The 26,349-nt window shown below is 38.5% G+C and overlaps 1 protein-coding gene across 1 annotated transcript in view; it reads left to right on the forward strand.

Moving 5' to 3' along the window:
• Positions 1 to 760: 760 nt before the first annotated feature.
• The window catches only part of LOC118894021 (inosine-5'-monophosphate dehydrogenase 1-like), a 97,471-nt gene continuing 71,882 nt past the window's right edge, over positions 761 to 26,349 (forward strand). Inside the window, 2 exon segments of the mRNA XM_036849688.1 lie at positions 761 to 959; positions 3,819 to 3,933. Of these exon segments, the coding sequence (XP_036705583.1) occupies positions 761 to 959; positions 3,819 to 3,933 (314 nt within the window).

Genomic DNA, 26,349 nt, shown 5'->3' on the forward strand with positions numbered 1-26,349 from the left:
TAAAAAGTCAAACAAAAAAATCATTATTTAAGAAAAGTACCTGTTTCCTTACCTAAAAAAAAAAGTAGATAAGGAAGATGGGAAGATGTCCACAGCATATTGCTAAGTGTGAAAGCAAGGTTCAGAGCCATGCTACTGCTAGTAATAGCAAACTCATAAAGCATTTATTTGTGGCAGATACTCTTCTAAATGCTTTTTTGTAATAATTCATTTATTCTTGCTAATATTCATGTAAGGTGGCATTATTACTTTACACTTTTGCAGACAAAGGAACTGAGGCCTGTCTCAGTCATACAGCTAATAACTTGCGGATGAGGGTTGCTTCATCCAGCAGTCAGGTCCTAGTCTGCGCTCTTAACTGCTAACTTGACTGCAAGATCCTACTTGCATAAAATAACTGTGCCTGTAAGGGCAGATGTATGTAGATTAGGGAAGGAGAGTGAAATATGGAAAAGGCACTGTTGAAAGGGAATTTTATTCTTTCATGTAAATACTACGATCTTGTTTGAATTTTTACAGCAATCAGTCCTGTGTCAGTTAGGAAGCAGATGCTGAGAAGCCAGAAATGCAAGTGGTTTATTGGGAGGTAACACTTATGAACGATAAAGCGGAAGCAAGACTGGGCAGGGAGAGCCTCAGACTATCAAATAGATGGGCTTAAATCTAAGCCAACAGTGGAGAGCTCTGAAGTGAAGACTGCCTACTCAGTCTCATGTTGAGTAGAAATGGCCAAGCCCTGGTAGTCCCATCATGTTCGGTCATGGGCTGTGGACCACTTGGAAAAGTGAGTCCTCAGCTTGAAAAAAAGCCCAAAAGGATCCTGAAGGCACTGCAGAGAAAGGCTGTCAACTGCCAGCACTGTGGAGCAGAACAAGCTCTCTCTTTAAAGAGATCCGAACAGCTCTCCTCCTTGGCTGCCACACCACCAAATGGGAAGAATACATTTTCTTACAAAGTTCGTAAGTGTACAGTGTTTCCCAGAACTGCTTGGGAGACAAATGGAAGACCTGCAATGATGATAAAGCATTGCAGATCTCAGTGAAATAGAAATGAGCAAAGATACCCATTAGACAAACTACTCCAACTATTGATAAGAAGGTTTGGAGGAATATCCATTTCTTTAGTATGTTTTTTTCCACCCTGTGGAGAAGAAAAAACAAGTGCCCAAGTATACTGAACCTTCTCCAAAAGAAACTGCTTCTTTATACCTGCCCAGTGTGGAAGACAATTCAACCACTCCCTCTAAACACATTCTCCTCAAGAAGGTCTTACACTCTGTTTGATAATACTATGTGAGATAGAACTCCTATACTAGTATTCATTTATTATTATATTTATTATTGTTGTCGTTGTTGTTACAGCATTTAGCAGGTTCCATGCAAGGCAGAACAAGTCAAGGTGGAATCTAAAGTCATCATTGCAAAAGATTCCACTTTTATTTTCAAATTCAATTGAGTGAGATATGCAAGTAAACATGCTCAAAAAGGGAAATACATTTGTTATCCCTAATACTTTCCCAATCAAGGAAAAGGGAATAAATCTCCAGAATACTGAGTGAAAAGGACATGGTGAAATATCTTGGCCGGTCTCTCCTGCCAAGTAAAGAGGTCTCCAAGTATAGAGGTTGCATTACTGAGCCATATGAATAATTAAGCAAGCACTTGCCACCTGCAGGAAACAGAAAATGAAGGATAATATCAAGTACCTCTCAACTCTAACTGCAAAAAAAAAATCATTTTCCCTGGAAATCAGTGGTTCCAACCTGATAAAACTGACACAAAATTATTAATTCCCTATATTTTACAAATTGAGACATAGCGCTTTTCAAAAGTTTATCTGCTCATCTTTGATGGTTATACATTCTTCCCTATGTTCTCTCTTTTTTTTTCTCTATGTTTTTCTCTTTTTTTTTTCAGTCAACTTCCTCAGCACACACACACAACACACAACAATATTTTAAGCTTGTAGTATGATTATAGAAATAGATTGTGAATCAGAAGAACAAGGTTTGATACTCATATCTGCCACTGAGTATTCTGTCTTGTTAATTTTTCATTTAAATTAATTTTGACACAATTTTCTCAAATGCCCAAGTAATGACTAAAATATAAATATTCAAACAAAGATACACTTTCTGTATTCTGCCTCCAAAGTACCAGCCACAGTCTCTCTGTTCAAGTAGTGTTTCATCTATGAAAAAGCAAGAACAAACATAAAATCTATGGAAAAATACTAAGGAAAAGGAAAACATCCAATTAGGAATTATGAGCCCCTTGCCTGTATATATGCAATGGCTATAGCCAGACAGCAGTTTGAAATACCTGCTTAAGATGAATCTGATTGAGCACACATCAAAAGACAAAGCAAAAATTCAACACTGTGACTCAGATAACATTTAAAACTAAGTACCCTTCATTGAGCTTTTTGCTGTGTCTCAGATTCTGTGCTAAGACTTTACTGACATTATTCCATTTAAATAACAATGTTAAGAAGTAGATATTAAAATCCCCATTCTAGAGATGAGAAAAATCAAAACCTAAAGCAGTAAATACCTTACACAGTAAAAGTTCCAGAATTCAAAGCAGCTTTGTTTTATTCCTAAACCTGTACTACAGTGACTCCATATAAAACAAAGGAACACTGTCATTGGCCCGCAAACATTCATGTGCATCAAAATCACCTGAAAGACCTGTTAAAACAGACTGCCGAGCCCACCCTCAAAGTTTCTGATTCAGTAGGTGGTGCAGCTGGAGAATTTGCATTTCTATCCAGTTCCTAGAAGATGCTGATGCTGTTAGTCTAGACACTACATTTTGAGATGCACTGTTCTAAACCAATGGTTTCCAGACCTCTAGATTTCAGATAGTAAAAAAAAAAAATTTAATAAAGTTTGACAGATCACCAAACTTTATTATACTAAGTTGCTACATAAATACACACACCAAAACAAAACAAAACAAAAACCTACATTCTAGTATCTCTATATTTTTTTTTTTAATTAAGGCATAATTTACATATTGGAAAATTGACACTTCAAGTTTTGACAAACATATAGTCATGTAACAGCACTACAATCAAGATATAGAGGGCTTCCCTGGTAGTGCAGTGGTTGAGAATTTGCCTGCCAATGCAGGGGACACGGGTTCGAGCCCTGGTCTGGGAAGATCCCACATGCCGCGGAGCAACTAGGCCCGTGAGCCACAACTACTGAGCCTGCGCGTCTGGAGCCTGTGCTCCGCAACAAGAGAGGCCACTATAGTGAGAGGCCCGCGCACCGCGATGAAGAGTGGCCCCCGCTTGCCGCAACTAGAGAAAGCCCTTGCACAGAAACGAAGACCCAACACAGCCAAAAATAAATAAATAAATAAATAAATAAAGGAATTCCTAAAAAAAAAAAAAAAGATATAGAATAGTTTCTTCATTCCAAAGAATACCCCTGTGCTTCATTGTAATAAACCCCTCTCTCACCCCCAGCCCCTGGCAACGACAGATATGTTTTCTGTTTCTATAGTTTTACCTTTTCCACAATGTCATACAACTGGAATCATACAGTATGGAGCCATTTAAGTTTGGCTTCTCTTCCTTAGTATAATGAATTTGAGATTCATCTAGTTTGTTTTGTGTAATTTGTATACTGGTATACAGTCTAGGAATACAGGTATTCCCCGCATTTTGAAAGTTCGCTTTACACCTCTTCCCTATTACAAAAAAACCTACATTAGCATCTATTTTCGTTAACCAAAAGAAATTCAAAAAAGAATTCTGCTTTTACAGAAAGAGGTGGAAAGCATATATAGTGTTCAGCGTTTGTCTTGCAGCAAGGCATTACAGAGGCGGCGTGTGCCCCGAGCAGGGAGTGGCCCTCCCAGGCTCCTCCCCCAGAACTACACACAGCATCTCTGCATCAAGCCGCTGTAGCTTTGAACTGTGTCTGTGAGCCTCTAAGCTTTATCTCAATTTATTTTGTGTATCCGTTAGTAAGATGTATCCTAAGGTAATTGCTTCTTCTCTTTATACTATTTTGACTGTCTTACAGAAGGTTCCATAGGAACTCTCTAGTTTCGAATAGCAGGAAAAGCTGTATTCCATTGTATGGATATGTCAGTTCGTTTAGTCCCCAGTTGAAGAGTATTTGGGTTGTTTCTAGGTTAGAGTAATTATGATAACAGCTGTTATAAACATTCACATACATGTTTTTATGTATGGATTAGGAATGGGATAGCTGAATGATATGGTAAGGGTAATTTGAGCTATACAAGAAACTCCCGAACCATTATCCAAGATGGTTGCATCATTTTAAATTCCCACCAGCAATAGAGTTGTTCCACATACTCACCAAGACTTAAGATTGTCAGTTGTTTTGCTTGTTTTTAACCTTAGCCATTCTAATAAGTGCATAATGAGATCTGACTGTAGTTATAATCTGTACTTCCCTAATGAATAATGATGTTGAGCATCTTTTTGTGTCTTCAAAACTTGTTCTTCTTTTTCAAAGTTGTTTGTCTATTCTAGTTCTTTTGTTTTTCTAGAATCAGCTTGTTAATTTCTATTAAAGGTCCTGCAGGGATTCTGAATGTCATTAAACTGACTCTAATGATCAATTAAGGTATGAACAAAATTGGTTCTCCCAGTCCACAAATATGGCATAGCTCTCCTTGATTTCTTTCATCAGTATTTTTTTGTTCTCAGCATGCAAATCTTGAACATATTTTGTAAAATCTATACCTAAATGTTCCATTTTTTGGTGCTATTGTAATGATACTTCTAAAATTTCAATTTCTAATTTTTCATTGCTAGTATATCAATAATTTAATTTTCAAAGATGTTTTAGTGCTGAAAGTGAGAAAGGTGTACAGTAGTGTCAATAAATATTTTTGGTTTAGTGAATAAATTAATAAGAAAGTAAAATGAGGGAAAAACACAATAAGGAGCTTCAGGTTCTAGACAATGGGGTAAACCTAAGGACCAAGAGGTCTAAATTCCATCCTGATGTCATTCAGCTATCCTCTGGAGCTTCTCTCATGTTTCCTAGACCTTCAGATATGTGCCTCCTTCTTGACAGTCACGTCTCAAATTACATGCAACTCAGCCCAATCTCAGCCCCACCCCTTATCATTTTCTGTCAATCCACCCTGTTTTTGTTTTTTCCTAACCCTTTTTATTGCTTGACCTTTGCTTTTTATTGACTTACTTGAATATTTTTGGTCTTCCCTCATTAGTTTTGTTTACTGCTATATCAAAGTACTAAGAATGATGTCTGACACATAGAAGGCATCAGGGTGTGTTTATTGAATGAAAGAAGGAACGAAGGCTTAGATACAAGAATGAGCTGCAAAAATAACCATTTTTAAACATAACAAAAAAATAAAATGCACTTAAAAGAGCAAAAAAAAATCAAGTACTAGAAATAATTTTTTTAAGTGTGCAAGACCTTCATGGAAGAAATAGAAAATATTTATTGCAGAACATAAAAGAAGTCCTGAATAAACACCATATTTATGATTGAGAAACTCAAAGTCACAAACTATATTAATTTTCCCTAAATAAAATTATAAATGCATGTGCTTCCCAAGTCACCAGGGTGAGGGGAGTGAGGGAAGTGAGGGCCTTCACAAGAGTGCAAATTTAAAAGGACACCAAAAAACTCAGTAGTCAAGATCAATAACATTTTAATGCAATGTTTCTTAAAAATCAAAATTAATCAAAAAATTAGTAATTAACAAAGTGTACAAATTTTCAAGAAAGGATGAAAGACAGGATCAGCCTTGACTTTCCATTTTGCCTCTGCCTCCAATACAGCTTGACATTGGAACTATTACTGATAGGATCTTTATTTAAAAAATTTAATATTTTGTTATCAGGTACTTTCAGCATTCATTTTTATTTCTAAAATATTATTTATCTTGATTATTGAGCTTTTTGGGAACCCCCTTATATTTTGCTCTTTAGATAAATGCATCACTTGACTCACCCTCATTTTGACTAAAAAAAATTCTACGAAAATTACATAGGATTTTTATTTATCAAACTGATTCTGAAGTTTATATACAAGAATACAGATCTGAGAATAGTCAAAAGGCACCGATATCTAACTAGGCAATCCTTGGAAAACCTACTAATTTGTTATCATCACAGGTCAGGGCATAACCCTCATTCACCTCAAGAAGGACAGAGATGAGGCAGAGTAGCTGCAGAGTGTTGCCAAGAGAACCGGACAGGAGCAGCAGGGGCTAGAGAAGGAATCTGAAGCAGCTTTTGCTAAAAGATGCCTCCAAGTGTCCATACAGAGCACACCTATGACCCAGAAGAGCACCCGGAAACAGAGTAACAGAGTGGATGGAGGACTTGGAGGGAGGGCCTGGAGTCCCCGCTCACTAGGTGGTGTCAAGAAGACATAGGATATCTTTAAAACACTCCAGGTACAAAAATGTATGTTCAGGGAGCAGTTGAGAAGAATCACCAACCAGATTTACAGTACATGCCCCTCACCAATCTCCATGTATACACCCTTGCTATGTGGTGGCTTTGGATGGCCCCTTGGATTTGACTCACTTTGATTTCTTGACTCCTACCCTGGATTCACCCCTGTTGCCATGATAGCTTGGGTCATGGGTTCATCCCTTTTGACTTTCAGACTTCCCCCGTCCTCCTGGCACCTTACCTGGCAATTATTACTCTGCCCACATCCTTAATCCCACCCCACCCCACCATCTCCCAATTGGCTTCCCAGTTATAATCTTCACCCATTCCTACTTCTAGTTCCTTATGAATAGTCACATGCAGGGCTGTGTGGTCCAAGGAGGAAGAACCAAATGTATTTTCCTATCCACGAAGTGAAGTATAAAAATCAATTAACAGAAAAAGAGAGACTCTTTTTATCATGGAAATTAAGCTACTACTAAAAAAAAATTGATTAAAGCTGAACTAAAATTTTGGGGAAAAAAAGATAGAGCAATTTTATCTGCTGTTAAATTGAATACAAATTTTAAAAGGGATGCTGGGATACAGAATTTCTCCTGATTACTTTATCAGCACCTAATGCTAATACATTTCTGAGAGGCAACCATGTGCAGCAAGTATACAATTCATCACAAAACTGAACAAAGAGAAGTGTCTACAGTCAAAGGATTTTTTTCCCTCTCATTTGGCCCTCTCTAAAGCCTCTTGTAAACATGAGAAAGACAAGCTGACTATGCCTTTTCTACCATCAGACGAACCCCCTGGTTTTCTGAAGTGTAGCAGCATCTCTGTCTTAACAAAACAAAGCTCTTACGGTGTGAAACTGAAGCCAGGTCAGTGAAAACTGACATGGTTAGCACACTCATTACTGCCCACATCTGGAAACAACATGGTAAAAAAGAACATTCGCTGAGGCCAACTAACCCTCTCAGCAGTACACATTTCCTATCTTCCCCAAAGCATTAATAATCTCATTTATCACTTATTAGACATTTATTTCTGGTAGATTCCTTTCTAATTAAATTCACCTTACCAAACCAGTAGTAGTTTAAGAAATGCAAGTTATATAATGAGTGCAGTTACAAAGATAGTGTCCAGAGAAATTTATTTTTCTAGTGTTAATTTTTGGCTTAACATAAATTACTAGCACAAGCCCTATAACAGTGCCACACCTAAGTGTGCTGGATGCTTTATGATGCCTTATTTGTGATGTCCTGAATACATTCTAGAGCTTATTATATTTTTCCCTATTTCTGACCCCCAAAAGATGGATTTTTATATATTTTCCTCTTTGTACTGTTTCATTTGCTTGATATTATCAACAGGAAAATGAGACTGCATTCTATAGGTCATTGTTTCCTTTATTTCTTATAATCCATTCAAGGCAGATTACCCATATATTTTCAATTAGTAATACCAGAATCACAGGGCAAGAGGTAAGATTGTTTATGTAGCAACTGGGCTGGGAATACTAACAAGCTTGGCACATCAATCATGGCAACATCCTGTAATTCCAAAGTTCACCATGAAATTTGCATTGCATTTTGTCATTCCTTTTAAATGTGTGTCTTTGTCAAAGCAAGCGATGCAACTTTTTATTTCATTCTATTAGTAATCCTTAAAAACCAAAAATTAAAGTCAATGCCAAACCATAGCTTTATCAGTATGCTAAATTTCCCAGTGACATAACATATTTTTGGCTCAAAACATTTTTCTTTCCTAATTTCTTTGTTTTTACTAATGCATCCTAAAATTGCATGCAGATACACTTTCTTAAAAAAGGTGCAAAAACTAGTCTCCTGGAAAGCATAGAATAATATTTTTGCTCTTTTATTGGATTCGCATTGACTAAGTAGCCATGGTAGCTCCAAACTGTGATGGGTGGTGGATAAAGCAATCTTCCATAAGAGTTTTAAATATTATTCAAATTTGGCAATATGACACAGATTTACTATCACAAATATGTAATTTTCAATTCAATTTAACTTCTGTCTTATAAATTCCATGCCTTACCAGATTAAATTAGCAACTTGGTACAGATTCTCATTCTTTTTTAGAACTTAAAGTTACAAATTCTTTTTCGTTTATAGTAAGGCAGATCAAATTTTCACAGATTATGGAGATAGTAATATGAGATTACTACATCCTATAGTGAAATATTAAAATATTATGAATACCTACTATGTGTTATGCTCAGTCCTAGGTATTGGAGCACACCACTTATAAACTAGACAAAAATCCTTCTTTTAAGACATTATAGTTCAGTTGAATGGGGGCAGAAAACAAATAAATAACATTTAACATACAGTGTGTTGTAAGGGGTTAAGTGCTATGAAAAAATAAATCAGGAAAAAGGAATAGGGTCTACAGGAAGCAGGACTTGTTGCATTTTTAAATAGGCCAGAGTAAGAATTACTGAGACAATACTTTTATGTTAAAACCTGTAGAATGCACAGAAGAAGCCATGCGTATCTCTGACGGGAAAGCACAGAGAACAGCAGGGCAATGGCTGTGAAGAGTATTTGGCAAGTTTGAGTACTAGCAAGTATGTCGAGGTGATTGGAACAGAATAAATAAAAAGAGAAGTAGTAGAAAGGAAAGTCAGAGAGATAAAAGGAGGAAGTGGTGGGCTTCTGTTATGACTCATCCTATTCTATATGGTGACACCCTCTGTAGTTGTGCACTTGTTCAGGGCAACCAACTCCTGGTGAGCTGGATTACATAGGGCTTGATGGGTCCCAAAATGACTTTGACTTTTACTCTGAGTAAAACGAAAAGACACTGGAAGATTTTGAGCCACATAGCAAAATGTTCAGACTTAAAATTTAGTAGGATTACACTGGCTGCCTAATTTCGTTTCTTAAAAATAAACAAAAAAGGGACTACAGAGGAAACTGGGAATCTTAATAGGAAGTTGTCGAAATAATCCAGGCAAGAGATGGTGATGGCTTAGATGAGACGAATAGAAATGGAGGCTGTGAGAAGATATTGGAACCTGATTATACTTTTCAAGATTTGCTGGTAGATTGACTAGAAGACAAGAGATAAATAGAAGAGGAAGGGACGGCTCCAAGATCTTTGGCCTGAGAACTAGAAGAGCAAGACTGTTGTTGACTGAAGTGGGAAAGATTGCCAGAAGAATGAGTTTCAAGGTGGAACGCTCTGAGCTCTTTTCAGACATATCAAGATGAGATGCCTATTAGGCATCCAAGTGAAGATGTAAAATAGACATCTGGACAATGATCTGGAATTAAGGAGAAGTCTGGAGTGAAAACATACATTTTAGAGAATACATTTATAAGAGAGAAGTTATTTAAGCCATAAGACTAGATAAAATTACCAAATGCATACTGAATGCACTGGTACAGGATCCAGAGGACCTGAGTTTTGGTTTCAGCTATGTGGTTTTGGACATCACTGAATTTCACTGTGGCTCTAGTTTCACATAGGTAAAATAAGAAGATTATTACCGCTTCTACATCATAAATGTATTGTGCAAAACAAATAAGATAGTATCTTCAAGTAAAACAAGTTAGAAAACATAAGTAATTATCTGAATAATTCAGGAATGAAAATATTTTAAGATAAAAATAAAGATAATTATATTAGTTTTTAAGTTATTGTCTGTTAGGTTCAAATCCAACTTCTATACTCTGCTTTCTCATTCTGCGGCAGAACTCTGCAAATCATACTTCTGCAAATGGGAGGTATTAGAGGAAGACCTCAAAAATGGAGGATAAACAAGGGGCCTACCTTTTCCCATTTGCTCATTTTTGGCTTCTTGTACGCCTCTTGTTTCTCTCAGCATCACCCCAGGCTTGCTTCTTCAGCCAAGCAACAGTGATTTGTTTCCGTAGCCTCAGTTGAATCTATTTTGCAGTGTTACCAACACTTGCAGAATCTGCCTATTATGTGCCCTCAGAGACCCTGGAAGAGCCAGCCATCATTCCCCTCCTCGGTGGGCTGAGTCCCAGCCTCATAGACCCCTCCTCTGAGCTTAGAGACATCAGCACCATCTGACAAGCCCCTCCAACTGTGAGGCCAGGATTTCAATATGATGGAGTCCCTTCTAAAATCATCCAAGTTTTAATCATTCTATCTTCTTTCCTTTCTTCTTCCAAAACTAGGAATGGTAGCTACTTCTTGCAATTGCTATTTCCATGATACCATCATGTTCTTTTTATGTCTTTTCTCAGTTCTAAATATCTAGTCAACAATTCTTTACGTTGAATTTCCTCCATTAAAGTAACTTGTACGGGGCTTCCCTGGTGGCGCAGTGGTTGAGAATCTGCCTGCTAGTGCAGGGGACACGGGTTCGAGCCCTGGTCTGGGAGGATCCCACATGCCGCGGAGTAACTGGCCCCGTGAGCCACAATTGCTGAGCCTGCGCGTCTGGAGCCTGTGCTCCGCAACAAGAAAGGCCGCGATAGTGAGAGGCCCGCGCACCGCGATGAAGAGTGGTCCCCACTTGCCACAACTAGAGAAAGCCCTCGCGCAGAAACGAGGACCCAACACAGCCATAAATAAATAAATAAATAAAAATTTAAAAAAAAAAAAAAAAAAAAAAAAAAAGTAACTTGTACGGTTTCTATCTCCTAATGAACCTTGACTGACACAATGCTATGGAGCCATTGGCATGAAGAGTGGATCTAAAATATTTTCAATAAAAACCTCACACAAAGGAAACACTTTTGAAGAATTGCAACTTATAATAGATCCTTAAAAATAAAATGCATATCCTTCATGAAAACCTAATAAAATAAAATAAAATAATTTTTAGAAATAAATCTACAAGGACAAAGTAATCAGGAGAAGAGACGCTAAACAGAAAATTTTGAAAAATTGGAAGCAGAAGGAAAAATGACAACTGACCTAGAAAACCTGAGAATACGAAAACCTAAGCCCCAAGGGAAGAAAAAGCACAGAAGCAAGCCAATTTGCACATTAGAACTAAAGAAATATTTCAGCAACTAGAGGCATGGGTACTTCTGAGCAATGAGTTCCCTGTGTTTTTTTTTTCCTCTCCTCATATATCCCAAACTGGGTGCTGAAGCAGCAGGCAACCTAGAAATAACAACAGGCACAGACAAATAATTCCCTTAAGGAAAGCCTTCCCAATCCAGCCAAAGATTCAGAAAAGGGGTAAACTATGAAGATTTTTTTAAATTACATAATAACCACTCTACTCCAGCCAGAAATATAGAAAAATGGTGACCCCTATCCACAGCTCTGCCATCAAAAGCCAAGTGAGGAAACTAGAATTCTCGCCTCACCAGGCTGTAATAAGTCACCCCAATTCTTCTGCCAGGGAGGTTCCAATGAAGGCTAAGAAAGGATACGGGACTTTTATCCCTAGTGAATGGTAATAAGGAGTCCCTCCTTGTGGAATCAATGGAGACCATGTGGGAAACCTGGTCTTCCACCCCCACCCATAGGTATTGACATCCCTCTCATTTCCTGCTGAGCTGGTATCAGATAAGGCCTAGCACAGAGTCAGGTCTTTTGCCAACACCCAGTAGTAACAAGGCACCACCCCCCAACAGTGTCAGGGAGGCCATGTGAGGAGTAATGAGGCACTCCTCCACTCCCAGCCAGACTGCTATTAGTGGATGCACAATAGAGAGCCTCGACTCCCACCTTACCCAGCAGCAACAAAGCACCTCTCTACCACCAGTGTCAATGGAAGTCAAGTGAGGAACCTGGACTTTTAACACCACGTGACACTATGAGGTGATATCCCTCTTTCCTCATTGGAATGGTGTCACAGGATGCCTGCTATACTAAAAATTTAAGTAAGATCCAAATTTCACAACGTAATAACCAAAATGTCCAGGATTCAATATAAAAAAATCACTCATCATACAAAAACTAGGAAATTCTCAACTACAATGAGAAAAAACAATCAACAGATGCCAACATTGAGACACAGGTGTTAGAACTACCTGACAAGAATTTTAAAGTATCCTTAATAAAAATGCCTCAATAACTGTGAACAGATGCAGAAAATATAAAGAAGGTCTGAATGCATTTTTAGAACTAAAAAAAAAATAAAAATTTTAAAACTCAATGAAGTGGCTCAAAAGCAGAATGGAGAGAACAGAGGAAAGAATTAGTGAACTGGAAGTTAGAACAACAGAAATTAACCAATCTGAAAAACAGAGAGACAGTAAACTAAAAAAAAATAACAAGGACTTATGAGACTTTAACAAAAGCTCTAACATTCTTCTCATAGGAATCCTGGAAGGAGAGAAGAAAAATGGTACGGCTGAAAAGTATTCAAAGAAATAATTGCTGAAAATTTCTCAAATTGGTAAACAACAACAACATAAGCTTACAAATTCAAGAAGTTAAGCAGACATGAAACAAAATAAGCCCAAAGAAATCTACACCTAAGCACATCTAGTCAAACTCTGAAAGCTAAAAACAAGAAATCTTGGAAGCAAGAGGAGAGAAATGACACCTTACCTATAGGGGAAAAAATTCACATAAGACCAGATTTCTCATCAGAAACCATGGAGGCCAGAAGGAAGTGGTACACTATTTTTCAAGTGCTGAAATAAAAGGACTTCAAACCCAGAGTTCTTTATCTAGCAAAAATACCCTTCAGGAATGAATGGGAGAAATATTCTCAGATGAAGAAAAACTAAGAGAATTTGTCATCAACTGAACTACCCTAAAATACTGGCTAAATGAATTTCTCTGAACAGAAAGGAATTGATAAAACAAGAAGTCTTGGAACATCAGAAAGAAAGAAAGAAAGAACAGAAAAAGAAAAATTATGGGTGAATATGATAGATTTTTCTCATCTTCTTGAATCTTCAAAGTTATGTTTGATAGTTGAAGCAAAAATTATAATACTGTCTGATGGGGCTTCCCTGGTGGCGCAGTGGTTGAGAATCTGCCTGCTAATGCAGGGGACACGGGTTCGAACCCTGGTCTGGGAAGATCCCACATGCCGCGGAGCAACTAGGCCCGTGAGCCACAACTACTGAGCCTGCGCATCTGGAGCCTGTGCCCCACAACAAGAGAGGCCGCAATAGTGAGAGGCCCGTGCACCGCGATGAAGAGTGGCCCCCCCTTGCCACAACTAGAGAAAGCCCTCGCACAGAAACGAAGACCCAACACAGCCAAAAATAAAAAAAATAAATAAAACAAATGTGGGGTTTAAAATGTTCTGATTAAAAAAAAAAAAATACTGTCTGATGTATTATAAGCCAGTCTAAATGTATTAGAAAATATGTAAGGCAATTATACATGGATGAGGGTAACAGGACATAAAGAGAGGTAAGATTTCTATAGTTCAATTGAACACCAGTAGACTGTGATAAATTATGTATATGTAATGTAATATCTTGAGAAACCACTAAAAAGCTATACAAAGAGATACTCTAAGAATAAAATACATGGATAAATCAAAATGGATTTCTAAAATATGTCCAAGTAACCTATATAAAGCAAGGAAAAAGAAAATGGAGAAGTGAGAAACAGAAAGAACAAAGAGAAACAAAAACAAAACAGCAGACATAAGCTTTAACTTATTACTAATTACATTAAATGTAAATGATCTAAATATACAAATCAAAAGACAGAGTTTGGCATACCCAATTATATGCTGTCTACAAGAAACTTCAAACATAACAATATAAGTAGATAAATAGAAAGAAAGAAAGATATGCCACGCAAACATGAATCAAAAGAAAGCAGGAATAGTTCTATAAACATCATATAAACTTGACTTCACAGCAAAGAAAATTACCAAGGATAAAGACATTATATCATAATAAAAGGGTAAATCCACAAAGAAGACATAGAAATCCTAATTGTGTATGCATCAGACAACAGAGTCTCAAAATACATGAAGTAAAAACTGATAGAACTGAAAGGAGAAATAGACAAATCCACATTTATACTTGGGGATGTCAACACTCCCCTCTCAGCAAATGATAGTATTAATAGACAGAAAATTGGCAAGGGTAAAAATGAACTTAAAAACATCATCAACCAACAGGTTCTAATCAACACGCAGAGAGCAGTCCATCCAACAGTAGAAGAATATACATTCTTTTCAAGCTTGCACAGAACGAATACCAAGATAAACCATATGCTGGGCCATAAAACATTAAAATCATACAGAATGTGTTCACTGGCAATAGTGGAATCTAACTAAAAGTCAATAACTAAAAGATAACAGGAAAATCACCAAATGCTTGAAATCTAAGCAACATGCTTCTAAGTAGCCCAAAGGTCAAAGAGGAAATCTCAAAGGAAATTTAAAAATACATTGAATTGAGGAGTAGGGGCAAGATGGTGGAAGAGTAAGATGCGGAGATCACCTTCCTTCCCACAGATACAGTAGAAATACATCTACACGTGGAACTGCTCCTACAGAACACCCACTGAACGCTGGCAGAAGACGTCAGACCTCCCAAAAGGCAAGAAAATCCCCATGTACTTGGGTAGGGTAAAAGAAAAAAGAAATAACAGAGACAAAAGAATAGGGACGGGACCTGCGCCAGTGGGAGGGAGTCGTGAAGGAGGAAAGGTTTCCAGGCACTAGGAAGCCCCTTTGCGGGCAGAGACTGCGGGTGGCAGAGGGGGGAAGCTTCGGAGCTGCAGAGGAGAGCGCAGCCACAGGGGTGCGGAGGGCAAAGCGGAGAGACTCCCGCACAGAGGCTTGGCGCCAACCAGCACTCACCAGCCTGAGAGGCTTGTCTGCTCACCCGCCGGGGCGGGCGGGGGCTGGGAGCTGAGGCTCGGGCTTTGGTGCTAGCCGGGAGGGAGTCTGGGAAAAAGTCTGCAGCTGCCGAAGAGGCAAGAGACTGTTTCTTGCCTCTTTGTTTCGCGGCGCGCAAGGAGAGGGGATTCAGAGCGCTGCCTAAACGAAATCCAGAGACAGGTGCGAGCCGCGGCTATCAGCGCGGATCCCACAGCAACAGGGGCGCAGAGGGAAAAACGGAGAGATTCCCGCACAGAGGCTCAGCGCCGAGCAGCGCTCACCAGCCCGAGAGGCTTGTCTGCTCACCCGCTGGGGCAGGCGGGGCTGGGAGCTGAGGCGTGGGCTTCGGTCGGATCGCAGGGAGAGGACTGGGGTTGGCGGCGTGAACACAGCCTGAAGGGGTTGGCGTGCCGCGGCGAGCCGGGAGGGAGCCGGAGAGGAGGTCTGCAGCCGCCGAAGAGGCAAGAGACTTTTTCTTGCCTCTTTGTTTCGCGGCGCGCAAGGAGAGGGGATTCAGAGCGCCGCCTAGACGAACTCCAGAGGCGGGCGCGAGCCGCGGCTAACAGCGCGGACCCCAGAGACGGGCGCGAGCCGCGGCCATCAGCGCGGACCCCAGAGACTGGTAGGAAACGCTAAGGCTGCTGCTGCCGCCACCAAGAAGCCTGTGTGCAAGCACAGGTCACTCTCCACACTGCCCCTCCCGGGAGCCGGTGCAGCTCGCCACTACCAGGCTCCCGTGATCCGGGGACAACTTCCCCGGGAGAACACACGGCGCGCCTCAGGCTGCTGCAACATCACGATGCCTCTGACGCCGCAGGCTCACCCCGCCTCCTCCGTACCGCTCCCTCCCCCCGGCCTGAGTGAGCCAGAGCCCCCGAAGCAGCTGCTCCTTTAACCCCGTTCTGTCTGGGCGGGGAACGGACGCCCTCAGGCGACGTACATGCAGAGGCGGGTCCAAATCCAAAGCTGAACGCTGGGAGCTGTACGAACAAAGAAGAGAAAGGGAAATCTCTCCCAGCAGCCTCAGAAGCAGCGGATTAAAGCTCCACAAACAACTTGATGTGCCTGCATCTGTTGAATACCTGAATAGACAACGAATCATCCCAAATTCAAAAGGTGGACTTTAGGAGCAGGATATATTAATTTCCCCTTTTCCTTTTTTTGTGAGTGTATATGTGTATGCTTCTGGGTGAGATTTTGTCTGTATAGCTTTGCTTTCACCATCAGTCCTAGGGTTAGGTCCGTCCATTTTTTTTTTTTTTACTTAAAAAAATTTTTTTTTCCTAATATATGTTTTCTTAATAATTTTTTCTGTATTTTCTATTTTTAGAAATTAAAAAATTTTTTAATAAGTTTTTTCATATTTTTATTTTAAAAAATTAAAATTTTTTTTCTTAATAAATTTTTTCCTTAAAAATTTTTTTCTTATTTTTTACTATAAAAAATTAATAAATCTATTTTTAAAAATTAAAAAAAATTTTTTTCTGAATACATTTATTCTTCATAATTTTTTTCCTTATTTTTTATTATAATAGCTTTATTTTATTTTATTTTATCCTCTTTTTTTCTTTCTATTTTTTTCTCCCTTATATTCTGAGCTGTGTGGATGAAAGGCTCTTGGTGCTCCAGCCAGGCATCAGGGCTGTGCCTCTGAGGTGGGAGAGCCAACTTCAGGACACTGGTCCACAAGAGACCTACCAGCTCCACGTAATACCAAATGGCAAAAATCTCTCAGAGATCTCCATCTCAACATCAAGACCCAGCTTCACTCAACGACCAGCAAGCTACAGGGCTGGACACCCTATGCCAAACAACTAGCAAGACAGGAACACAGCCCCATCCATTAGCAGGGAGGCTGCCTAAAATCATAAGGCCACAGACACCCCAAAACACACCACCAGACGTGGACGTGCCCACCAGAAAGACAAGATTCAACCTCATCCACCAGAACACAGGCAATAGTCCCCTCCACCAGGAAGCCTACACAACCCACTGAACCAACCTTAGCCACTGGGGACAGATACCAAAAACAACGGGAACTACGAACCTGCAGCCTGTGAAAAGGAGACCCCAAACACAGTAAGATAAGCAAAATGAGACGACAGAAAAACACACAGCAGATGAAGGAACAGGGTCAAAACACACCAGACTTAACAAATGAAGAGGAAATAGGTAGTCTACCTGAAAAAGAATTCAGAATAATGATAGTAAGGATGATCCAAAATCTGGGAAATAGAATAGACAAAATGCAAGAAACATTTAACAAGGACGTAGAAGAACTAAAGAGGAACCAAGCAACGATGAAAAACACAATAAATGAAATTAAAAATACTCTAGATGGGATCAATAGCAGAATAACTGAGGCAGAAGAAAGGATAAGTGACCTGGAAGATAAAATGGTGGAAATAACTACTGCAGAGCAGGATAAAGAAAAAAGAATGAAAAGAACTGAGGACAGTCTCAGAGACCTCTGGGACAACATTAAACGCACCAACATTCGAATTATAGGGGTCCCAGAAGAAGAAGAGAAAAAGAAAGGGACTGAGAAAATATTTGAAGAGATTATAGTTGAAAACTTCCCTAATATGGGAAAGGAAATAGTTAATCAAGTCCAGGAAGCACAGAGAGTCCCATACAGGATAAACCCAAGGAGAAACACGCCAAGACACATATTAATCAAACTGTCAAAAATTAAATATAAAGAAAACATATTAAAAGCAGCAAGGGAAAAACAACAAATAACACACAAGGGAATCCCCATAAGGTTAACATCTGATCTTTCAGCAGAAACTCTGCAAGCCAGAAGGGAGTGGCAGGATATACTTAAAGTGATGAAGGAGAAAAACCTACAACCAAGATTACTCTACCCAGCAAGGATCTCATTCAGATGTGATGGAGAAATTAAAACCTTTACAGACAAGCAAAAGCTGAGAGAGTTCAGCACCACCAAACCAGCTTCACAACAAATGCTAAAGGAACTTCTCTAGGCAAGAAACACAAGAGAAGGAAAACACCTACAATAACAAACCCAAAACATTTAAGAAAATGGGAATAGGAACATACATATCGATAATTACCTTCAATGTAAATGGATTAAATGCTCCCACCAAAAGACACAGACTGGCTGAATGGATACAAAAACAAGACCCATATATATGCTGTCTACAAGAGACCCACTTCAGACCTAGAGACACATACAGACTGAAAGTGAGGGGATGGAAAAAGATATTCCATGCAAATGGAAATCAAAAGAAAGCTGCAGTAGCAATTCTCATATCAGACAAAATAGACTTTAAAATAAAGAATATTATAAGAGACAAAGAAGGACACTATATAATGATCAAGGGATCGATCCAAGAGGAAGGTATAACAATTGTAAATATTTATGCACCCAACATAGGAGCACCTCAATACATAAGGCAAATACTAACAGCCATAAAAGGGGAAATTGACAGCAACACAATCATAGTAGGGGACTTTAACACCCCACTTTCACCAATGGACAGATCATCCAAAATGAAAATAAATAAGGAAACACAAGCTTTAAATGATACATTAAACAAGATGGACTTAATTGATATTTATAGGACATTCCACCCCAAAACAACAGAATACACATTTTTCTCAAGTGCGCATGGAACATTCTCCAGGATAGATCATATCTTGGGTCACAAATCAAGCCTTGGTAAATTTAAGAAAATTGAAATCGTATCAAGTATCTTTTCCGACCACAACGCTATGAGACTAGATATCAATTACAGGAAAAGATGTGTAAAAAATACAAACACATGGAGGCTACACAATACACTACTTAATAACGAAGTGATCACTGAAGAAATCAAAGGGGAAATCAAAAAATACCTAGAAACAAATGACAATGGAGATACGACGACCCAAAACCTATGGGACGCAGCAAAAGCACTGCTAAGAGGGAAGTTTATAGCAATACAAGCCTACCTCAAGAAACAGGAAACATCTTGAATAAACAACCTAACCTTGCACCTAAAGCAATTAGAGAAAGAAGAACAAAAAAACCCCAAAGCTAGCAGAAGGAAAGAAATCATAAAGATCAGGTCAGAAATAAATGAAAAAGAAATGAAGGAAACAATAGCAAAAATCAATAAAACTAAAAGCTGGTTCTTTGAGAAGATAAACAAAATTGATAAACCATTAGCCAGACTCATCAAGAGAAAAAGGGAGAAGACTCAAATCAATAGAATTAGAAATGAAAAAGGAGAAGTAACCACTGACACTGCAGAAATACAAAAGATCATGAGAGATTACTACAAGCAACTCTACGCCAATAAAATGGACAACCTGGAAGAAATGGACAGATTCTTAGAAATGCACAAACTGTCGAGACTGAACCAGGAAGAAATAGAAAATATGAACAGACCAATCACAAGCACTGAAATTGAAACTGTGATTAAAAACCTTCCAACAAACAAAAGCCCAGGACCAGATGGCTTCACAGGTGAATTCTATCAAACATTTAGAGAAGAGCTAACACCTATCCTTCTCAAACTCTTCCAAAATATTGCAGAGGGAGGAATACTCCCAAACTCATTCTACGAGGCCACCATCACCCTGATACCAAAACCAGACAAAGATGTCACAAAGAAAGAAAACTACAGGCCAATATCACTGATGAACATAGATGCAAAAATCCTCAACAAAATACTAGCAAACAGAATCCAACAGCACATTAAAAGGATCATACACCATGATCAAGTGGGGTTTATCCCAGGAATGCAAGGATTCTTCAACATACGCAAATCAATCAATGTGATACACCATATTAACAAATTGAAGGAGAAAAACCATATGATCATCTCAATAGATGCAGAGAAAGCTTTCGACAAAATTCAACACCCATTTATGATAAAAGCCCTGCAGAAAGTAGGCATAGAGGGAACTTTCCTCAACATAATAAAGGCCATATATGACAAACCCACAGCCAACATTGTCCTCAATGGTGAAAAACTGAAACCATTTCCACTAAGATCAGGAACAAGACAAGGTTGCCCACTCTCACCACTATTATTCAACATAGTTTTGGAAGTTTTAGACACAGCAATCAGAGAAGAAAAAGAAATAAAAGGAATCCAAATCGGAAAAGAAGAAGTAAAGCTGTCACTGTTTGCAGATGACATGATACTATACATAGAGAATCCTAAAGATGCTACCAGAAAACTCCTAGAGCTAATCAATGAATTTGGTAAAGTAGCAGGATATAAAATTAATGCACAGAAATCTCTTGCATTTCTATACACTAATGACGAAAAATCTGAAAGTGAAATTAAGAAAACACTCCCGTTTACCATTGCAACAAAAAGAATAAAATATCTAGGAATAAACCTACCTAAGGAGACAAAAGACCTGTATGCAGAAAATTATAAGACACTGATGAAAGAAATGAAAGATGATACAAATAGATGGAAAGATATACAATGTTCCTGGATTGGAAGAATCAACATTGTGAAAATGACTCTACTACCCAAAGCAATCTACAGATTCAATGCAATCCCTATCAAACTACCACTGGCATTTTTCACAGAACTAGAACAAAAAATTTCACAATTTGTATGGAAACACAAAAGACCCCGAATAGCCAAAGCAATCTTGAGAACGAAAAATGGAGCTGGGGGAATCAGGCTCCCTGACTTCAGACTATATTACAAAGCTACAGTAATCAAGACAGTATGGTACTGGCACAAAATCAGAAATATTGATCAATGGAACAGGATAGAAAGCCCAGAGATAAACCCACGCACATATGGTCACCTTATCTTTGATAAAGGAGGCAAGCATATACAGTGGAGAAAAGACAGCCTCTTCAATAAGTGGTGCTGGGAAAATTGGACAGATACATGTAAAAGTATGAAATTAGAACACTCCCTGACACCATGCACAAAAATAAACTCCAAATGGATTAAAGACCTAAGTGTAAGACCAGACACTATCAAACTCTTAGAGGAAAACATAGGCAGAACTCTCTATGACATACATCACAGCAAGATTCTTTTTGACCCAGCTCCCAGAGAAATGGAAATAAGAACACAAATAAACAAATGGGACCTAATGAAACTTAAAAGCTTTTGCACAGCAAAGGAAACCATAAACAAGACCAAAAGACAACCATCAGAATGGGAGAAAATATTTGCAAATGAAGCAACTGACAAAGGATTAATCTCCAAGATTTACAAGCAGCTCATGCAGCTCAATAACAAAAAAACGAACAACCCAATTCAAAAATGGGCAGAAGACCTAAATAGACATTTCTCCAAAGAAGATATACAGATGGCCTACAGACACATGAAAGAATGCTCAACATAATTAATCATTAGAGAAATGCAAATCAAAACTACAATGAGATATCATCTCACACCGGTCAGAATGGCCATCATCAAAAAATCTAGCAACAATAAATGCTGGAGAGGGTGTGGAGGAAAGGGAACTCTCTTGCACTGTTGGTGGGAATGTAAATTGATACAGCCACTATGGAGAACAGTATGGAGGTTCCTTAAAAAACTACAAATAGAACTACCATACGATCCAGCAATCCCACTACTGGGCATATACCCTGAGAAAACCATAGTTCAAAAAGAGTCATGTACCAAAATGTTCATTGCAGCTCTATTTACAATAGCCAGGACATGGAAGCAACCTAAGTGTCCATCGACAGATGAATGGATAAAGAAGATGTGGCACATATATACAATGGAATATTACTCAGCCATAAAAAGAAATGAAATGGAGGTATTTGTAATGAGGTGGATGGAGTTAGAGTCTGTCATACAGAGTGAAGTAAGTCAGAAAGAGAAAAACAAATACAGTATGCTAACACATATATATGGAATCTAAGGAAAAAAAAAAAGCCATGAAGAACCTAGTGGCAAGACGGGAATAAAGACACAGACCTACTAGAGAATGGACTTGAGGATATGGGGAGGGGGTGGGGTGAGATGTGACAGGGTGAGAGAGTGTCATGGACATATATACACTACCAAATGTAAAATAGATAGCTAGTGGGAAGCAGCCGCATAGCACAGGGAGATCAGCTCGGTGCTTTGTGACCACCTAGAGGGGTGGGATGGGGAGGGTGGGAGGGAGGGAGATGCAAGAGGGAAGAGATATGGGAACATATTGTATATGTATAACTGATTAACTTTGTTATAAAGCAGAAGCTAACACACCATTGTAAGGCAATTATACTTCAATAAAGATGTTTAAAAAAAATACATTGAATTGAATGAAAATGAAAATACAATATACTAAAATTTGTGTGACACAACTAAAGCAATGCTGTTAGAGAAACATATAGCATTAAATAATTACATTAGAAAAGAGGAAAGTTCTCAAATCAATAATACAGTTTCCTACTTCAAGAACCTAAAAAAAGAAGAGCAAAATAAATGCAAAGCAAACGGAAGGAAGGAAATAATAAATATAAGAGGAGAAATAAATGAAATTGAAAACAGAACAACAACTGAGGAAATCAGTGGAACTGAAAGCTGGTTCTTTGAAATGACCTTCAAAAATTATAACCTCTAGCAAGAATGTCAAAGAAAAAAAAGAGAGAGAGAAGACACAAATTAGCAATATCAGGAAGGAGACAGACCATGCAGACATCAAAAGGATAATAAGGGACTACTATGAACAACTTTCCTTGCATAAATTGGACAATTTAGATGAAATAGTCCAATTCCTTGAAAAACATAATCTACCACAATTCATGCAAATTGAAGTTAATAATTTGAATATCCCCATAACTGTCAAAGAAATTGAAATTAATAATTTTAAAACTCCCCAAAAGGATACATCCAGGTCCAGATGGTTTCACTGGAGAATTCTACCAAATGTTAAAAGAAAAGTTAACACTAATTCTACACATTTTCTTCTAGAAAATAAATGAGAAGGCAACATGTCCCCATCATTCTGTGGAGGCAGTATTATCCTGATTCCAAAGACAATATAGAAAATGAAAACTGCAGACCAATATTTCTCATTAAACAGCCACAAACAAAACTTTAACAAAATATTAGCAAACACGTTTTCAGCAATAAATTTTAGAAATTATGTACCATGGCCATATGATATGATTACTCTAAGGAGGCAAGACTGGTTCCATATTAGAAAGTGAATCAATGTAATCCACTGTATTAACAGCCTAAAAAGAAAAATTGCATGATCACATTAATTGATGCAGAAAAGGCAGTTGGCAACACTCACTACTCATTTAAACTAAAAAGTCTCAGAAAACTAGACATAGAGAGAACTTTCTCTACTTGATGAAAATCATCTACAAAAAGCCTCCAGCTAACATCATATTTAATGGTAAAAGACTGAAAGCTTTCCCCTAAGATCACAACAGGGCAAGGATGTCTGATCTCATCACTCTATTCAGCATAGTTCTGAAAGTTTTAGCTAGCACATTAAAGCAAGTAAACGGAGGAAAAGGCATACAGATCAGAAAGAAAGAAGTAAAATTTTCCCTGTTTGCAGATGACATGATCATCTATATAGGAAACTCAGAGAAATTTATTAAGCTTCTTAGTGAGTTCAGCAAGGTCACAGGATATAAGATCAACATACAAAAGTCAGTTGTATTTGTATATATTAGCAATGAACACAAGACACCAAAATCTAAAATGGAATACATCTATAATCACTAGAAAAAAGAAAAGAAATGCTTTGATGTACATTTAACTAAACACATACAGAGGCTGTATGCTGATAATCACAAAATGCTGAGGAAAGAAGACCTAAGTAAGTGGGGAGACATACTGTGTCAAGGATTAGAAGACAACATATAGAGATGTCCAGATTGATTAAAGTTTATCATAATCACTATCAAAGTCCCAGCAAGATTTTTTGAATATATAGACAAGACTATTCTAAAATATGTGGAATGGCAAAGGAACTTGGATATCTAAAATGATTTAAAAAAATAATAGAATGGGAAGAATTATTCTATCTCACTTCAAAGTTTATTCTATAGCCAAAGTAATCAAGACTGTGTGGTATTGACAGATGGATAGACACACAGATCAATGGAATGTCATAGAGAACACAGTGATAGACCCACACAAGTCAGCCAATTAATTTTCTACAAAGTGCAAAAGAAATTCAATGGAAGATGTATAATATTATGGTACTGAAGTAAATGGACAGCCATAGGTAAAAGAATGAACCTTGGGCTTCCCTGGTGGTGCAGTGGTTGAGAATCTGCCTGCCAATGCAGGGGACACGGGTTCGAGCCCTGGTCTGGGAAGATCCCACATGCCGCGGAGCAACTGGGCCCGTGAGCCACAACTACTGAGCCTGCGCGTCTGGAGCCTGTGCTCTGCAACAAGAGAGGCCGCGATAGTGAGAGGCCCGCGCACCGCGATGAAGAGTGGCCCCCGCTCGCCACAACTAGAGAAAGCCCTCACATAGAAACGAAGACCCCACACAGCTAAAAAAATAATAAATAAATAAATAAATAAATTTAAAAAAAAAAAAAAAAAAAGAATGAACCTTAATCTAGACCTCACACCTTATATAAAAATCTGAAAGATCATAGCTTTAAATGTAAAACATAAAACTATAAAAATACAAAGATAACATAGGAGAAGATCTTTAGGATCTAAGGCTTGGTAAAGAGTCCTCAGACATGATACCAAAAATGTGATCCACAAAAGGAAAAATTTGATAAACTGGACTTCATCAAAGTTAAGACAGAGGGACTTCCCTGGTGGCACAGTGGTTAAGAATCTGCCTGCCAATACAGGGGACACAGTTTCAATCCCTGGTCCGGGAAGATCCCACATACCGTGGAGCAACTAAGCCCATGCACCACAGGTACTGAGCCCGTGTGCCACAACTACCGAAGCCCATGTGCCCTAGAGCCCATGCGCCACAACCACTGAGCCTGCACTCTCTAGGGCCCACGTGCCACAACTACTGAGCCTGCATGCTGCAACTACTGAAGCCCACGCACCTAGAGCCCATGCTCTGCAACAAGAGAAGCCACCGCAATGAGGAACCTGTGCACCGCAAGGAAGAGTAGCCCCCGCTCGCCACAACTAGAGAAAGCCCACGCGTGGCAACAAAGACCCAACGCAGCCCAAAAAAAATTTTTTTTAAAAAGTTAAAAAAGGAAGTTTGCTCTGTGAGAGACTCTGATAAGAGGATGAAAAAACAAGCTACAGAATAGGAGAAAATATTTGCAAACCATATATCTGACAAAGGACTTAACTCTAGAATGTATAAAGAACTCTCAAAAGTCACCAGTTAGGGCTTCCCTGGTAGTCCAGTGGTTAAGACTCTGCACTTCCACTGCAGGGCATGGGTTCAATCCCTGATCGGGGAACTAAGATCCCGCACGCTGTGTAGCCAAACTAAGATTTAAAAAAAAAAACAAAACTCACCAGTTAAAAAGTTCAATTAAAAATTGGGCAAAAGACATAAAGAGATATTCCACCAAAGAGAATCTATAATGGCAAATGTAATATTACTTTAATTAAACTCCTTTTTATGGGATATAGGGAGAAAACAGAAATACAGGGTGTTTCCCACCACTATCCAACTCCAAAACATGGGCAGTACAATTAAAATAGCAACAATATAATTTATGTGTACTTACATCCCTCAGCATCCTTCCAACCCCAGAACATAGTCTAAAAAATTGCAATCCAGTTTTAGTTAATCAACACATCAAACTTGGGAAAGTGAATTAAGTATCTTTATGCCTACTACAAGTAAGACATACATAGTGCTAGGTGCTTTCTAATTTACTATTCATTTAAACTTCCAAACAACCTTGTGAGACAGATATTATCCTCCTCATACGAATGAAAAAATGAAAATTCTGGAAGTCTATGATAACTTGTAAGTCCATAAAGTTAGTTAAATAATGAATTCTGAACATGTTAGATTCTGTACAAATTATTTCATTTCTATTTGTAATAGGAGATGACAGTACAATGTAATTTTAAAACACAATACTAGAGATTTCCACTTTGGGCCAAGATGAAGTAATAAGGATTGCATTTATCATCTCACCTGAAATAACTTTAAAAAGTATACACAAAATGTGAAACGACACACACTAAGATACTGGATGTCAGTCAGTGAAGAGGCCATGACACAAGGAGAACAAACTTAGAGCCAAGTGGTCTCCCTGAATTGGA

This window comes from Balaenoptera musculus, chromosome 4 (genome assembly GCF_009873245.2).
Source record: "Balaenoptera musculus isolate JJ_BM4_2016_0621 chromosome 4, mBalMus1.pri.v3, whole genome shotgun sequence".
In the NCBI taxonomy this organism is placed as follows: Eukaryota; Metazoa; Chordata; class Mammalia; order Artiodactyla; family Balaenopteridae; genus Balaenoptera; species Balaenoptera musculus.